We start from the raw sequence: 17,779 nt of genomic DNA on the forward strand, positions 1-17,779 counted from the left end.
TATCTTTGGCAGATATTTCTTTTGCAAGTCATTGTTGAAATATTTTATTTTATTATAGTTTGAAAAGTGTATTTTTCTTGTTTTAAAAAAATGTAGGCGCATTGTACATGTAGGTATTTTAGACAATATTAAGAAGGATTTTGTGGTATTTCAAATTCACTACAGAAGCAAGCCTGCAAAGGGGGTAAACCAGTAGTCAAATTAACTGTTTCACTCTTCAGTACTAATAGGGTCAAAGAGCATATAGTAGTCTACTGTGCAAAATCTGTGGAACAGATTCAGGATGGACTGTTTTGTTGAATGGAGTTCATCCTTCTACCTGTCTCAAGGGTCTATCCATTGTAATAAACATGATTGCGGTGCATTTTAAAATCCAGAGCTAAAGTTAATTTATATAAATTTTTTTTAAAACTGAAGACATCTGTGAGACTCTTTGTGAGCCAGCCTGCTCAGAATGAGATATTTCAGAATTACAAAGCTAGCTTGGAACGGATTTATGCAAAGGAAGGAAATGTTGGGTACAGCAATTAGTGTTTAATCCGAGGACTGCTAAATCCTTAAAAACACTGTGGTGCGAGGTGAGGGAGGAGATGTATGTATTGTTTCATTGCATCTCATCTCATGACTGTTTTCTGAAATACTGTAGTTATTGGTGTTTTTTTATGTCTGTTGCTATTCTTTTGTATTGCACATTTTATAGTTGCTAATGCATACAAATAGTTTTTCATTTTGTTTTGTTTTAATGATTGTGTTTGCCGTGTTTAAAGTATTTCCTTAGTTTCATTATGGATAATCTGAATTTTTGGATATCATTTTTATTTTCTTTTTTTTTTTTTTTTAACTGCTTTCTTTGTTGTTTGTTTTTTTTTTAGGATGGCTGGACACCAGTTCATGCAGCTGTTCATGCTGGTCATGTCAACTGTCTGAAGCTCCTCATGTATTATGAAGTATCTGGAGACAGAAGGTTTGCCAATGAATCCGAATCAGGGTCCGATTCTTCCGACTCCAGCTACTTGGAGACCATCCGTTCTCAAGGAGAGGAGTCCATGCTACTCACTAGCCTTATCAACCATGATGACAAAGAGGGCTGGACGGCTGCCCACATAGCAGCTTCCAAGGGCTTTAAGGTCTGTCAGCAGCGGTGTATTAAAAAGCAGCAAAGAGATTGAGGGTTTAGTCTTGTGGGTTTTTTTTTTTTTTTTTAAATGATGTTGTGAAGACCTGTATGTTCTAAGAAAATAAACTACCAAATAGATTTAGAGCATTCATATTTATTACCATAATAAAGCACTTTTGTCTAGGGCCCCTTTTGGGTCCTCATTCAAAAAATGGAGACCATTTTTCGCTAATTGTTTGTCTGTCACGCACTACAGGATGAACACTGCCTTGCTTTTGCGTCTTCAACACACTTATCACACACTCCCAGCCTTAAAGCAATAAATTGATCTTATACAAGGGTTGCTTAACCTTGCAGGTACTGTGCCATTGTTACAGGATTATGTGAACCTTCTGTAGGTGCGACCAGTGGTTTAATGATCTATACTGTGCCTGATCTTTAATACAGTCATCGGAGGGAATAACAGATTACTCTTATGGGAAAACGTCCACTGGGCTAAAGTGGGATAGTTACAGGGCTGGGTGCGTTTACTGTTTAGATAGTTAAAATGGATGCATTCATATTACTGTGTATTTAAAAAAAAAATGGGATTGTGAGTGAGATAATGGTGTACCCAGTAATATATAAGAAATATGTGTTTATTCATTTATTTATTGGGGGAGGCGGTGTGTGTCAAAATGTGTTCATTGTGGAAAGTCCTAACTAACTCATCGTGCATTAGGAACTGTGGAAGGCTTGCTGTGCTTGTCGTTGCATTAATCCCATTTCCCATAATATGCCTCTATCTGGACCTGATAAAATTAATTAATTGGTTTCAAAACTAAAACCGACTTCATTAAAGGTTCATGTGTCTGTCTTTTCAACTTTTCACTTGGGATTTTACTGAGAGCTATTAGGTATTCATCCCTTCCTAATTAGCCGTAATGAAGGAAGTGTGGTACCTTTATTAGATGTGTCCAATTCCCATGGGGTTCTATTGCATGTTTTTTTTCAGAATCAATAGGTTGATGCTTGTTTTTGCTTCTGCTAACGTGTCATCGCTGTAATTTAGAAAGATAATGGGTGACTTCAAGGTCCTGATTCCTTTGGAAATATTGAAGGTGCCACATTACACATATAGAAAGGGTAGGGCCTTTCTATAAAATACTTCCCTTACCCACCCCAACATGGAGTAGATCTTTATAAAAGAGAGTACATTCTCAAAGGGCTGTGCTGGGTAGATATCTATGCATCTATACATGTTGTCATCTGAAGCTGTTTTACTTAAGAAGAAAAAAAGGAAATGACCGGGGCAACATGGGATGGCCACCAACAGAGCTAGCTAAATCAGCTGGCTGAGTCTGCTTATGATTCTTCCAGAATTAGGTTTCATATTAAAATGACTAATGCATGACTTAAACTCGGGGTGTGCATGTTTTTCTGTTGCCTAGGTCTGTTATGACGATTAGAAAAATACAGTATAGCACCAAGAGCAAAAAACAATATAATCTTGTAATCTAAACTACCCCAGAAGATGGTCTTGGTCAAGTTCAATTACATCTGTTTCATGGCCAGATTGGTTATATTCAGGATCTGGTGCACAGCTGTATTTTAACCCTTTGCTGCCCAGTGTCCAATATGTTTGACATTGAGAAAATAGACATTAAATAGGTATGGGAACATACCAAGGGCAATAAAGGGTTAAGATTATGTTCAAGCAGTTTCATAATGTACATTATCCCATAAAACAAATGGTTTTCTGACTACATAGGACTATATTTGTTGCATTAAATAAATACAGTAGGTGGTTGTATTTGCTGTTATGTAACTTTTCTTGATTTATACAGTTCACTTTATTCAGATTTATCCAAATTTTTGTATTCCGTTTCCAATGTCCAATCAAGCTGTTTTGCTGTGTGCGCTACACACGGACAATAATGAAAACACAATACCTTGGCCTACAGAGTATGTACAGTACAGAATACATCTTCCCCACACTCCTCTGTTGTGCGTTATGCACTCCTTTTTAAAGGGATGTACCCCTGGGGTGAGTAGTTTAGTGTCTAAATCCAGTCTGTTATCACAGTAGATATGAATGAAGATTGGAGTGAGCTGTTCTGTTGGTTTGTTAATGAGGTAGACTTCTAACCACTAGGAACCGGGCTTGGTATTCCAACAACCAACAGAGTGAAAATGTATTATAGAAATGGTAACTACCTGGGCTGAAGAGTTGAGTAACAAAAGCTGCAGCGGGGGGTGGGTGTGGGGGGGGGAGTGGGGGGGGTGGGGAGGGGGGGGGGGTGGGGGTGGTGGGGGGGGGGGGGGGGGGGGGGGGGGGGGGGGGGGGGGGGGGGGGGGGGGGGGGGGGGGGGGGGGGGGGGGGGGGGGGGGCTGGGGAGGGGGGGGGGGGGGGGGGGGGGGGAGCTGCATGAAGCAACACACCTGCTGTATAGCAAACATGTACAGAGAATGTGTTGTGTTTCCTTTTTAGAATTGCCTGGAAGTGCTGTGTAGTCACGGCAGACTAGACGTTGAGAAGAGAGATAAATGCAATAGAACCGTCCATGATGTGGCCACTGATGACTGCAAGCATCTTCTGGAGAATCTGCGTAAGTTGTTTTTTTTTTCTTTGTTTTTTTTTTTTTTTTTTTTTTTTGACTAATTGTAAAAGAATAAAAATTAAATCCAATCAAATGTATGTTGTGCAACAAGAAGTTGAGGTGACATTGAATTATCATTTTATTATAGTGTACAATATTTCTATGTTGATATTGGTATTCCAGACTATTCAAAATGCAATGTGTCTTTTTAAATTGTGTGTCTTTTGGTAGTGGCTTTGTGTACAATATGAGTCCCAATGCCTGTAAGCTCAGTGCTGTTTCAGAATGAATAATAATTGCGTAAAGCCCCGGGTTCAATATATACATTTCCTCTTTGTATACTGTCTAGTGCTCTCTGTGTTTATTCAAAACTTAAATAACTATACAGAAAGAACACCACTGTCAACTTTCAGAAAATGTAATCGGTTCCATATTTTATATTGGTGGGGGGGATTAAAAACAATATAATGGAAAGAATGACTTTCGCAGCTTTTCCAGTCCACTCATTTTAGTTAGTCATCTGACGACAGTGCCAAAATGTAGTTTTTTTCTCTCTCTGTCTTACTGTAGCATTCTACTAATTCACGTGAACTCAGTTTGTGTTATTCAGATCATAAAACTTGTCTTCCAGCGTCTGCTTATTGCAGGTAGTCATGTACTCTTGCATTTCCCTTAAAATACGCCTATGTTGTGTGCAGTAGGCCTGTAGTTTTCCATGTGTTTATTAATGACTGAAAAACCTTTAATTCCATTTAATACTCAGAATTTTTAGTAGGGCTGCCTAACATTATGCATTCAGTTCAGTGCTTATGTCACATGAATCAATATGCTGTTTTTAAGTGTGTTGAAAGTGACCTAGTTAAACAGAGCAGCACTTCTGTCCAAAGAGGTGACCCATTTGTTTAACACCAGATTAACAACAAACTGTGGACTTCATTTCCCTATTCACATTTATATCATGTGTCTCATGTGGTCTTGTTTATTCTGTGCAGCATTGTGACATTCGGTATTCTGCAGGTACAAAAATGTGTTTGCATATAAAACTTTTCTTTCACAGATTCATACAAGGTGCTTCTGCAGATCTCCCAGAGCCCGAATGAACAGATCTGTGCAATGGATATTCTTGAAGATGGAGTAACTATAGGGGTGCTAAATGTCCGCAAGCACACCACCTGGGATGACTTGTCCAAAAGTTTATCCCGGGCAGTTACAAACCACTTCCACCTGCTCTCCAGGGGATGGGAAGAGAAGGGCTCGGCCTTTAACACCAGTGCACAAGCCCCTATCGGCCTCGACTCAAGCAGCGTATTTGCAGTTCAGATAGGTAGGACTTTTTTTCAGAGATTTTTCAGAGATTTGTATTTGTGGGTAGTTGTCCCTGAGTAGCTGCGGGCTCCACTACAGTGAGTGACTCTTCAGTGTCTGCTTCACTGTTTCACAGACTCATTGGTTTTGTGTTTAGATTCTGGCTGTCCCATAGTAGTTTGCTGTTCATATTTGCAACTTTATACTAAACTGTTAACCTTGCAAGGGGTGCACTCCAGCGGGTTTAAAATAAGCATGTCTCATAACCAGGCATCCTAGGAATCCGTTTGCTGCGGGATAAAATGCGGATTTTCTATGTTGTCTGAGATTTTTTCTGTTTTACACTTGGGGAGGGGCAAACCATGCAAGGCTTTTTTTTTTTGTTCGTTTCAGAATAACAAAATAAATACACGTGTCCTATATGAACATTAATACAGACAACTTTGCTCTAAATTTATGTAAACATACCTGTCTAATAAAACTGCTTCTGGTATTCAAGTTCAGAGCTGAATGAGGCTTCAGTTTACTTCAGTCTGTATCCAGAGCTTATCAAAGATACCGAAAACAATAAAAAAATCACCCCTAAAGATGGGATCAGTGAGGTTTGGCGAGGATGAATTTCACTCTGATGGTAATGTGCTGTTTTGTACTTCATGCAGAAGGCTGTACAATACACTCGTAGGCAGACCATTGTAGAAAACATGGGAAGCGCTAAACTTAAATTGAATGAAAGGAAATGTGAACAATATGAGGCCGAAACAGCAGTATCTTCAAAACCATTGAAACTTAAAATGCAATACATAACACTCATAAAACTCATTTGATGTCAAATACTTTGCATTTCTCTGTGTAAAAGGCTGTAAAAGTAAGGGAAATGCCAGGAAGGATGTCATTTATAATGATTTACACAGCAGCTACTGTATATTGTAGACAGTGATGCAATTAACTACAGTAAAATAAATACAGCTGTAAAGTCAGTGACACTGCTGGTAGAATACTGTAGCATTGTTATAAGAACATAAAGGTTACAAACGAGAGAAGGTCATTCGGCCCATCCTTGCTTATTTGTTTGTTAGTAGCTTATTGATCCCAGAATCTCATCAAGAAGCTTCTTGAAGGATCCCACTGTGTCAGCTTCAACAACATTCGTGGGGAGTTGATTCCAGATTCCCACAATTCCCTGTGTAAAAACATTGCCTTCTATTTTCTGTTTTGAATGCCCCTTTATCTAATCTCCATTTGTGACCCCTGGTCCTTGTTTCTTTTTTTCAGGTCGAAAAAGTCGCCAGGGCCGACATTGTCAGTACCTTTTAGAGTTTTGAATACTTGAATCAGATCGCCACGTAGTCTTCTTTGTTCAAGACTGAATAGATTCAGTTATTTTAGCCTGTCTGCACGTGACATGCCTTTTAAACCAGGAATAATTCTGGTCACTCTTCTTTGCACTCTTTCTAGAACAGCAATATTGTTTTTGTAGTGAGATGACCACAGCTGAACACAATATTCTAGATCATGTCTTACTAATGCGTTGTAAAGTTTTAACATTACTTCCCTTGATACTTGCATGAAAGGAAATAAAATAAGGATATGTGATGGGAAGTTATGTAGTACAGTTTAAGTATATTTGTATCATCTGAAAATAAAGGCAGGAGGTAAGAAGTAAAGGTTTTGGATAAGCACACAGCTTAAAACAAGGAACTGAAAGGGTAGAAGCCAGTAGCTAAATGGAACAGATTAAAAATGTATGCAAAGTATTCTTACTGTAATTCTCATCTCTCATCATCTGAAGAATCTTGTAAGACATCTACTTTGTCACTGTTTCAGTTTAAAAATCCATATATTTATTTTAATCTAGATCACTGTTGGGGCTGTTTAAAATGGGCTTTTGTTGAAAGATGTCTTTCGTTGTGGGTCAGTAATAGTGAATGGTTTTAGTTTCTTTTTTATAGGAGACTCCACTTGGTACCCAGGCCAGGCTCTGGCTCTTGCACCATGGGACTTGTTGAAAAGATGTTGCTCTGAACACATCACAGTTAAGCTGAAAGGTGTGTTTTTTTGTTGTACATGTTACATTTTTGTATTTAGATTTAATTTGTTATGTCTAGCAAGGATACATCTTACAGAATATAGTTACTAATGAGGTATCTTTGTGAGGGGAACTTATATTTATTTTCAGATACCCGCCACAGCTGCTCTTCAACTGTTTTGTTTTAAACTCTGGCCATATCGATGATACAGGCCGCACGCTTTTTCAAATACGTATTTCACTTATAAAACAATTTAAAAAGCTAGTTCTAGTTTCAATTGCATGAATTTAGCTTTCATGTTTAAATATAATATCTATTTATAAAATTATTAAACACAATATACCTGAAAGTAGTGCATAGTTTTTTTTTGGTCGGGTCCGGTGGGTATTAAGCTAATATATAGAGAGGACAGTTGATGATTTGATAGGTAGCGCTTTTCCTTTTATAGATCTTGGCAGTGTGCCAGAATCTTTAATGCATGGGGGTTTAAAGATTTCATTAAACTTTCAGGGCTACTCTTTTGTAAAAAAAAATTCTTTACATGTTTTTTGACAGGTTTGCAGGAAACGTCTCTCGATAGCTTGGCGTATGCATCTCTGATCCCGCTCCAGATGCTTCAGAACTACGTTCGGCTGGTATGCTAACTAGCACAAGAAGATTTTGTGTGTTTTCATGTCATTTCTTTCTGCTGTCAGTCAAGCCTTGGGTTCAAGCTTTATACCACACCACAAGACCAGCAAAAGTCAAACAAGAAAGACTCATTGGACTATGTAGCTCCTCGAGTATAACATTTGGTAAATTACAGCTTTTTAAAGGATACAAGGCTTTGGAAGACATATATCTCCTAAGAACTAAGTGCACTAATTTAATGAGTTGTTCCCTATCTTAACTGGAGTGAACAGTACATTTTAAATTTGAACGAATTTAACTGGCATAATAGTCGGGTATTGTAATTTTAAGTAATACATCTATTAGACATGCATATAATGCAAGTAGTATTTTAACGGTGTGCTTATCTAATATTCAGGTTTTTTATTGTTTTCAATAATCCATGTTCTCTACAGCCGCAGTGTTGAATGGATTTACAAACACGTTTATCATCTCAAACCTTGCCACTTCTCAACCCACCGGTCTTAATCAGTATTGCGGCTGTCAGCTGAAAGTTGAAAGATTATCCTTCTGAATCACCTAATATACTTGAATGGCGTAAAATATTTGCATTGTTAGATTAATGGCAGGATGCTTTGAAATTGTCACAGATACAGTATGTTTAGTAATGTGTGTGCCCCCTCTGCTGGTTATGTGTGTAAATGCAATATAAAAAGAACATGCTGCAAGTCAATGAAATTAGCAATGTTGCAAAGCTAGTTCGACATAATATCGAGTAGTGTGTGTGTGTGTGTGTGTGTGTGTGTGTGTGTGTGTGTGTGTATATCTATCTATCTATCTATCTATCTATCTATCTATCTATCTATATATATAATTTTTTTGTTTAAGTAAAAAATGCAAGTTATGGTGAGTGTGTTTTCTTGTATTTGTTTGGTTTTGTGTGTTCTGTTTTAATTAGGTGGAACAGTATCGCAATGTTATCTTCCATGGGCCTGAAGGAAGTTGCCAAGAGTACCTAGCCCATCGGATTGCACAGTGTATTAAGGTACTAAAGGAACAAAGCACTCTTTTTAAGGCAGGCTTTTTGTTTAATGCAGCCATAAAATCTTTTATAAAAATATATATATATATATATATTTTCACACAGCACAAACAAGAGGCCTTGGGAATCCAATGTGAAATGGTAAAAATCGAAGTGGATGCTAGCTTGTCAAAAGAACAGTTGGTGGAGTATTTCATTAGCTGTGGTTAGTAGTTCTTAATTATTTATAATCTATAATGGGCATGTCTTTTATTAATCATATTTATAATGTGCAGTTCGGTCTAACAGCCAGTAGATGTTCAAGCATTAAATTGAACTAATTTAAATATATATATGTGTGTGTGTGTGTGTGTGTGTGTGTGTGTGTGTGTGTCCAGTCGTTAAACATTTAGAGAAGATTTTGCAAGAGCCTAATTGCTCTGGCACTTGTACTTTGTAAATAGTATATCTAATTGAAGGAAGTTCTGAAACCAAGGATTGGGTTCACAGGTTTTTAAGAGTAAAACTGTAATAACAGCGTAGGGTAAGGCTGATTAGGATAGTCCCCGTAAAGATCACTTGCAATCTTGTGTATATATATACTCTTTGTGTGTAGCTATGTACCTCCAATGTCATAACTGTGCTGGTTTTCTCAGGCTTTCTCGTTCCAGTGAAGGATTTGCCAGGGACCAGGAATGTAGTTGTTGTACTGGAGAATTTGGAGAGAGCCGATTCACTGGCTGAGCTTTTAGGAGACCTTTCTGAGCCTCTAGAAAGCAGGGGCCCAGGGAGCTCAGTCATCCTGCAAAACAGTAAGAACTGTGCTCAGCTGCCTGCTTACGTACAGTACACTGCATCATAAAACAACAGAATGAGTGGTGGCTGATGCTGAGTGTAAAAGCTTGTAAATAATTGATTCTAACAAGAGGGCTTTAATCCACAGCCACCACATCCCTACAAGCAGGGATGAACTCCTGTGCGCAGCTGGGTGTAAACATTTAAAAAAAAATGATAATTTAGTGCCAATGAATAAAAACTTCTAAAAATGTATAGATATTGGTACACAATACATTTGTAATCCAAAAGAAGTCTTAAAAAACAACTGATAACCAATTCACCAGAAGCTAAAAATACTGAAAGCGTTATACCCACTGCATGTATCACTCAGTCATGTACTGTGGTATAAGCGATTAGTACTGCATTAAGACATATGACAGTATCCAGTAACTGCTGCAGAAAGGGAGTTTTGTTCAAGATATCCTAAAATAGGGGTGATTTTATTATACAAAAAAATTGTATAAAAAAAAAAAAACAACCGTGCTATAAAAAAAGAACAATACACAATAGGGGCTAAAACACCCCTCTATTTTTTTGTGACAGGCACTACTGTGAACATACATGTTTCTTTTATTTATTTATTTTTTCACTTATGAAATGGCTTCTCAAAGCTAATCAAGAAGAAATGTGATGGAATTATGTCAGTTAAACATACTCAGTTAGAGGAGTGAAGATTGACCGTAATCCTACTGCTTTCAGATACAAATGAAAATGTATTTACAAACGTTACATTAGTGATTACTGTTGTTGTTTAACAGAAGTTTTTTTTTTAATTTAAGAAATATTTCACACTTTTATTGTATAATGAATTACTAACTGGCATTTTTTTCTCTCGTGGAATGGTTGATCAACTTCTGAATCATAAACCTTTTAATTTAACACAACAAAACTTTACGTAGCTAGCGTGGACACAAGAATAACTTGGATTTGTATCTTTGTGGGAGTAACGTTCAAAAACTCGGTAACTTTGTTTTTAAATTAATCGTGTACATTAAGAACATTATTTATATATAATTTCTCTGTAGATCTGTTCCCAGAATGCATTGATACACTTTGATTTTAAATGGATGTTATTTCACATGCCCCAGAAAACGGCTGTATTTTATACATTCCGTCATTTTCATTGTTTTTGAAGGTTTAAATGAAAAAAACTAAAATGTGAATCAGGAGATTAAATTATACATTTCAAAATGTAAACTTACTATAAACAACCATCTTTTACTTTCCATCCAACAGAGAATTGGTCAGTGCAGGGTACCAGCACATTATTTTGATAATGTTATTGACCAATCATATAAATCTGTACGCGGGCAAGACTGACTGATTGGTTTAATAGTGATTGCCACCAAAGCTGACGAATAAATTACTACTTCTCATGATCTTGCTACCAAGAACTTAAATAAGCCATCCATTATCATGAGTTTTGAGAATATTTTAATGATTATTCACTTTATGGGATGAGACTTATTTCTAACATAACTGAATACGAGTGGATGGAATGCATTCACATTGGATGAAAAGCAGATTAAATAAGTCCTGGTACCCAGTACCGGCATTAGAATAAGTCCCGGTACTGAGTACTGGCAGAATTTTACAAACCATATTACCATACCTGCAAATCGGCTGTTACAGATTTTTGAGAGACCTATTTCATGTTGCGATGGAGGGGTGCAGTCATATTTTAATATTTTGCAGAGTTTCCAAGGATACCATTTACTTTTTATATTTAAAATAATAATAAATAAATAAATAAATAAAACATTGAAAGCACTGAAACTAGTTTCCCTATTTTCTTCATTAACAGCACAGGAAACCCACAGTGCATATTACTTCCAGGAGAGCTGCTTCCTGATTGGAACCCTAGCAAGGTCCCACCTCCATGGCGCCGAGTTACTGGTACAGCAGCATTTCCGCTGGGTACAGCTTAGATGGGATGCAGAGCCTATCCACAGCCTGCTTCAGAGGTACCTGAGGAGAAAGCTGGTTGATAAGGTCAGAATAAATGCAGTGTTGTACTGTGCTGCTGTTTAGCCACATTCTTCTCCAGATACTTTGGAATATAGTATACAAAATGATTCCGTACCCGAGTGTATCGAAGTATCCAAAAAATTGCACTGTGTGTGATGATTTTCACAACTAAAGAAGATGTCTGCTTTATCCCAGTGAAATAGCTAATCGTGTGTAGGAGGCTGTGTGGTCCAGTGCTTAAAGAAAAGGGCTTGTAACAGGAGATCCTCAGTTCAAATCCCAGCTCACTCACTGACTCATTATGAGACCCTGAGCAGCTGATGCATAGTTGACACACGCTACTCTGTCAGTTGCCTTGGATAAAAGTGTCTGCTAAATAAACATAACAATGTCTGTGTACAAATTGTTGGAAGAAAGGACCTGTGATTTATGAAATATTTCATTTTAAAAATTCTTCTTCTCCTTCTCAAGTTAAAAAAAAAAAAAAAAAAAAAAGCTTGATATTCCACTACTTCATTAAATCATATCTAATCAACCCCTGGTACCTGGCAGTATGTTTAGAGAATGGTGTTGTTTTACTACGACACACCTTCACATACTGTTACCTTGTATAGTATGTTAAAGTCAAGAGGCTTATCAGATCTGGACATGTACGATTTGTACTGAAACACTTTGTCCAGGCCACTATAAGCATAATTATCTCTATTTCTAGTTTCATGTAAAATAAATGGTTGATTTCTCTGGAGATGGATGGCAATAACAGAAAATGGTTGATTGCTGATTTAACATGCAATCTCAATAGTGGTGTAAGCTTTCAGCTGTGAAATTTTTCAGGTGTAGCTTTTATTTTTCTTTATAATAAATGCAAGATTCTGTTCTGTTACTGCATCCTAGTGGAATTCTTCAAATTCTTTAGTTTAAAGGTCAAATGCCACCTCCACCTGACTTGGTTTCTAAAGCTCTGGGATGGATTTGTTCTGTCTGGCACCAACTTAACTCCTGTCTTTCTCGCCTGGGAACACCGGAGGCTCTGATTGGACCAGAGATTTTCTTCACTTGTCCGATTGTGCCCAGCCATCTCCAGTCTATTGTCAAGTAGGTCTTTCTTCAAGCAGGGATTTCTGGAGATTTTGTTTTTGTTTTTCATGTGCTTGTGTATTACATCAAGGTTAAATTTGGATCCATTCAATTTATTGATTAATCACATAATTTGGTGAAATGAAACATTGTTTTATGAAAGTGAAGTAACATAGTGGGTGAAAAAACAAAACTATATCAAACTTTGCAAAATGTCAGCTAAAGGTTATTAAATGTAACCCAGTTTATACAAAATCTTACATTGTGTTATATTAGTCATGCCAGACTCTTTTTTTCTGACATGTTTTTCAAGATATATTCATTCAATGAGTCTTGCCAATGTGCTATGAAGTGGGCATATAAAACTGAATGTATGGTTCATTTAAAGGAAAGGCTGTGTTGTGTGTGGTTATCTTTTTGGCTCTCTGCACCTGCTTTTTATACCATATTTAACCCCTTTTGTTTGTGAAGGTGGCTGTCCAGGATGTGGAATGCAGTGATTGTTCTCCGAGTGGAAGAAGCCATTCTCTCGAGAGTGAGGGTGAAGAGGTCTCTGGTGCAGGGCCAGTCGTCAGGCAGGAAGAACCTGAGTCAGGGGCAGCAGGCTGTGGTCAAAGCTGCACTCAGCATCCTGTTCAACAAGGCTGTTATCCAGGGCTGCCCTCTCCCCAGACAAGGTACTGACACCACTATTGTGCTTATTTCGGGTGTAAATCTCAGCATCTTAAGCTGCTTTTAGCTCCTCGATTTCCAAGTCTCTCTTGCATCAGATGTGCATGGACTTGATACAGAACAGCATGTCTCCACTGTCATGAAATATCCCTTTTAATACAACCCGTCGAGGCTCTGACGCCCAGCTCTTTTGAAGTCAGATCTGTTGTTGAGCTAAAAGTATTTTGTTCTTTTAGTTGTGCATATACAGTTTTTCAACTTTTTTTTTTCTTTCCCAACTTTATCATCAGTTTTGAAACCTCGCTCATCCCAGCTGCAATGTAAGATCCATAGAGCTGTGTTGTTTCACCTGTAATTTCATGATACACAATGTATTTGCAGGTAGCAGATTTGTACTTTTAATAGCGATTTTGTGGTTGCATATATGAACATGTATTTATTTATTTTTAATTGAAGCAATGGAATTTGGAAAAATATTTGAATTTGCCATAAACAACTTGGTAGAAAGACACAGGAGATCATTTAATTAAACAGCAGCATGTTCTCACCAGTTCCATTTAGCAGCGCAGGCAGGAGGGAAACTTTAGTAAGGGTAGTATTTCTCCTCCCTGCTGGGCGTGCAGACAGGTTTAATGTAAGCTACACAGTCCTGTTTTTTTGTTTTTGTTTTTTTGCCTGAAATGGTGTAGAACCAGAACAATGCAATAATAAGAAAAGTAATTCCTTTCATTCTTTCTGGGGAACAGGTGAAAACCTGGACTGCCAGTCCATTTTGAAATGTACAGGGTGATTAGAAAGTAAGTTTACCACATCCATGCACCATATCATTGATGTGGTAAACTTCTTTCTAATCACCCTGTATATAAATGCACTGCATTTGACTGAAATATGAAGCCCCCTCTATCTACAGTATTAATAGACTGCACATATTCAGCCTCTTGTTTTCAGTCAGTAATAAGGATTTGTTATTCTGTGGGAGAACTGGGCTTCCACTGTGATCTATATTTACTTTCAGGCCAATCAATCTTGATGCTGACTGAAAAACAGGTCTAATACTGTATCTGATTTAATCTTCTAATGCAGAAATAGAAGAACATCTGTCAGAGTTCAAGGGAGGTAGCTTCCCCTTGTCTGTGATCACCAGTTATAAAAGTGGCAACAAGAAAAGCAGAGACAGCAGCTCCTGGAGGAAGGCAAGCACCAGCCCTCGGAAGAAGAGCGGTCATTCTCTCTCGCAACACTGGGGTAAACAGGCGGCACAGAAAGAAGGTACAGTCTGCAGCCATTTCAGATTCATTAAACAAATGTGCTTACTATGTTTTTTTTTAAAACTAAAATTGCACTTTAAAAAAGCCCAATTCTTTTAAATTCCCTAAAGACAATGATAAATTTCTGTGCATCCTATGGAATCAATTGGGGAGACATTGATGAACCAGAATGGGCAATATTAAAAAAAACCTTGCAAATGATTTCCTTTCATTTGACAGGTTGATCATGTTATTTAAGGGGGTATTTTGCAGGTAATTCTTGAAATGATATGGCACGGTCAGGACTAGTCTTTATGAAAGAGGTACTTTGTGAAAATGATGCATCTTTTTTTCTTATAGGTGCTCTGTCAAAGACTGATTTAGACATAAGTTTCAGCAGAATGAATTCCCAAACACAAAAGTAAGTCCTCATGCTTTATTTTAAATAGGATTTACCATTATTATTATTTTTTTTTTTTTTTTTTTTTTCTTTTTTTTTTTTAATTCGGGCTATACAAATCCTCAATCAATACATACTAGATTATCTACATATTCCTCTTGGAGCTTTGTAGTGAAAATCCAGTTAGGCTGCTGAGCTCCTGTGTCAATAACTTGAAACCTCTTCAATGAATATGAGACATCTGTTACTATAATGTCTAATATTAGGCACAAAAGACCAGTTATATGATAGTATGTGGATGGTGAGACTGTAATAAAGATTTTTAGGGTCCTAAAATATCACAGAATCATCATGGCAGTACTGTGCTTTTATTAACATTTTGACACTACACCTGAAATATAGAAACAGGTACCGTATGGTGTTATAGAAAGTTATAGAACTGTTACTGTTGAAAGAGAAATAGTAAAAACTGTGAACTGACTTCCAAGCGCCACTAGAGGTCAGTAACACAAAACAGTAAAAAAAAAAAAAAAAATGGTCACGCAATTCTGAAGACACATTACGGTCTACAGTCTTTTACTTTATTATTTTATTTCTTTATGCATTATGTCTGAGTATACTTGTGCAAAAACATTATTTAAAAAAAAAACTTCAGGTCTGTTGATGGTGACCAGCCAAAAGATGCGGAACTTGACCAAAGATTGTCCCTTTGCTCAGATGATGAAAATGACCTGATGCAGGAGCTTCAGAGCATGTGCTCCAGCAAGTCCGAGCCTGACATAAGCAAGGTGCGACCTTTAGTACTAATCTGATGCTAAAGTAGTTATTACCTCCATCACCTTTTATAGTTGTAATAAAGTACTTTGTAGAGCCAAACCTTTTAAAAGGCAGCATGGCCGTGGCTCCCATTTTCTACATTCTCATTATAAGACAGAACACAATACAAGGTTCAGTAAACCTCAATATAGTATTAAGAGGGGAGGGGAATTAAGCAAGAAATAAATCTAGTAAATATGGGCCAAACTGTAGCCTTACAATCACAGCATTATAAGAAGAGATCCCACTAATAGTCTACTCCTCATACAGTTTTATAAAGACACAGTACCACAACTAGTTTAATATACAAACCATAAACAGTTCAATCCTTAAACTTAACTTGTTGTATTTCAGATTTCACAAGAGAAGGAGGATTTCCTTATGTTTTCTGGACAAATGCCATTGAAGGCAGATAATGACCTAACCGTTCAGCCACAACCACAGAAGGTAAAGCAATGAGCAGGCGTTGTTGTTAAATCTTTCGTGTTATTCCTCCAAACAACAGTGAATCACTTTATTGAATGGCTCTTTGTCTGTCTGTGCATGCAGACTGGGTGATGTGCCTTGTAACACTACAAACTGGGTTATAGAGATGTAGTAATGGGAGCACACTTCAGTGCTGACCAGGGATGATACCACTACTTTGGAGCAGCTGAATGGACTTGGCTTGCTTGTGAAATTGATTTGAGACCTGTTTCTTTATCATTGTGGGGTTGATAAGCCAAAGCAAGATTTATTTTAAGAGCATTTAACAGCAACAGGATATCACTCTTGATATAATCAACCACCTGTCCTTGGTTGGCACAGGGTTTCCAGTTCAAGGACCTGAAGGACTGCAGACATGCAGCACTAGAATACATAAGTAACATTCACCTACCCACACCACATTGTTTTAATTCATTAAAATAAACACAAGCATGCATCCTCTTTGCAGGTTGGTGGCTGTCTCCTGAACAGTGCACCTGGGATATGCAGCAGGGATAAACAGATGAGTGAATCTGGGCCAGCAAGTCCAAAATCCCATCTGCCCATACCTTTAAATACAAACTCTCAGCATCCTCACAGTAGAAGCACACATAGCAGCAACAGTAATACAAGGCAGATGGAGATGAATAATAACTCACCAGAGGAAATTTGGAATCTGCACAGAGATTTGCATGAAAATAACAAGTAGACCTTCTTAAATCTTTATAGAGACCGTTTTTTGTTTTTTTTAAATGTATGTTGAAAAGTTGTATTACTACAGTTTTTGTATATGTAATTGTAAATGTACTTGTTACACTCTATTACATTGTGTATTGGGGACCATAGTTTATTATATACAAAGTATTGAATAAAAAATAAAGTGCTTAACCTTTTTCAGGTAAAAACATTTTGGGTCAAAGTGACATTGGTTAATTTTTGTTATTGAAATATTTAGTGTTCTACATTTAAATAGTTTTCAAGATTGGTTTAAGTACCGGTTGTTTATTGTTCTTATTATTCTTATTAATAATAATAGTCAGGGTTTTACCAAATATGTGTAAATAAGAAATTTAGAAAAGTATGTGGTATATAACTTGGTGTCAGTTGCATTACACTTGTACAGTAAAAAACTTAAAAAGAAAGAAAAATATATTGTACATATGTTTGTAATATGGAGAATTGGGTTCATCAATTTTCACTTGTTTCAAAATGAATGGAATGTGGCAAGAAGTAACGTAATTGCAAACACAGGACATTTTCTTTCAACTGCAAGCCATAATAAACATTTTAATGATCCTGCCTGTACCTGCTGTTTGGCTTGTGTTTGCAGGTCTTGCGTGGATCTGCACATTTGGGCTGTAACCTATTTTGTTTGACGTTTTGAACGTAACAATTGTACATTTTGTTCAATTTTTAATTTGTGGCATTTTAACTGTAAAATATTGTGTATATTTAAACTACAGTTTCTGAATTTCAACTGCTTGCAAAAGATCCTTTTCTGCACCCAGTACTGTACTTTCAATCACAACTGTAAAATCTGCACTGCTCAGACGTGCACAGTGTGTAACATACTACCTGTTTAATTTCTGGTGCCACCTGCCACAATGCAAAGCTTCCAGTGTTCAGTTTGCACCGTAAT

At 37.2% G+C, this 17,779-nt stretch overlaps 1 protein-coding gene across 3 annotated transcripts in view; it reads left to right on the top strand.

Moving 5' to 3' along the window:
• LOC121318221 (cortactin-binding protein 2-like) overlaps positions 1–17,436 on the top strand; it is a 49,506-nt gene extending 32,070 nt beyond the window's left edge. For 2 of the 3 annotated variants that reach the window (XM_041254666.1, XM_041254667.1), the window contains exons 8-23: positions 873–1,127; positions 3,588–3,705; positions 4,754–5,020; positions 6,951–7,046; positions 7,584–7,663; positions 8,596–8,682; positions 8,785–8,884; positions 9,315–9,470; positions 11,300–11,487; positions 12,380–12,558; positions 13,012–13,217; positions 14,296–14,481; positions 14,820–14,880; positions 15,515–15,647; positions 16,030–16,122; positions 16,610–17,436. In XM_041254666.1, coding sequence (XP_041110600.1) covers positions 873–1,127; positions 3,588–3,705; positions 4,754–5,020; positions 6,951–7,046; positions 7,584–7,663; positions 8,596–8,682; positions 8,785–8,884; positions 9,315–9,470; positions 11,300–11,487; positions 12,380–12,558; positions 13,012–13,217; positions 14,296–14,481; positions 14,820–14,880; positions 15,515–15,647; positions 16,030–16,122; positions 16,610–16,849 — 2,445 coding nt within the window. In that variant the 3' untranslated portion in view covers positions 16,850–17,436. Of the gene's footprint in view, positions 1–872; positions 1,128–3,587; positions 3,706–4,753; positions 5,021–6,950; positions 7,047–7,583; positions 7,664–8,595; positions 8,683–8,784; positions 8,885–9,314; positions 9,471–11,299; positions 11,488–12,379; positions 12,559–13,011; positions 13,218–14,295; positions 14,482–14,819; positions 14,881–15,514; positions 15,648–16,029; positions 16,123–16,609 lie in introns of those variants that run through there. The other variant, XR_005950584.1, reaches the window with a different exon arrangement.
• The last annotated feature ends 343 nt before the right edge of the window (positions 17,437–17,779 follow it).

This window comes from Polyodon spathula, chromosome 7 (genome assembly GCF_017654505.1).
Source record: "Polyodon spathula isolate WHYD16114869_AA chromosome 7, ASM1765450v1, whole genome shotgun sequence".
NCBI lineage: Eukaryota > Metazoa > Chordata > Actinopteri > Acipenseriformes > Polyodontidae > Polyodon > Polyodon spathula.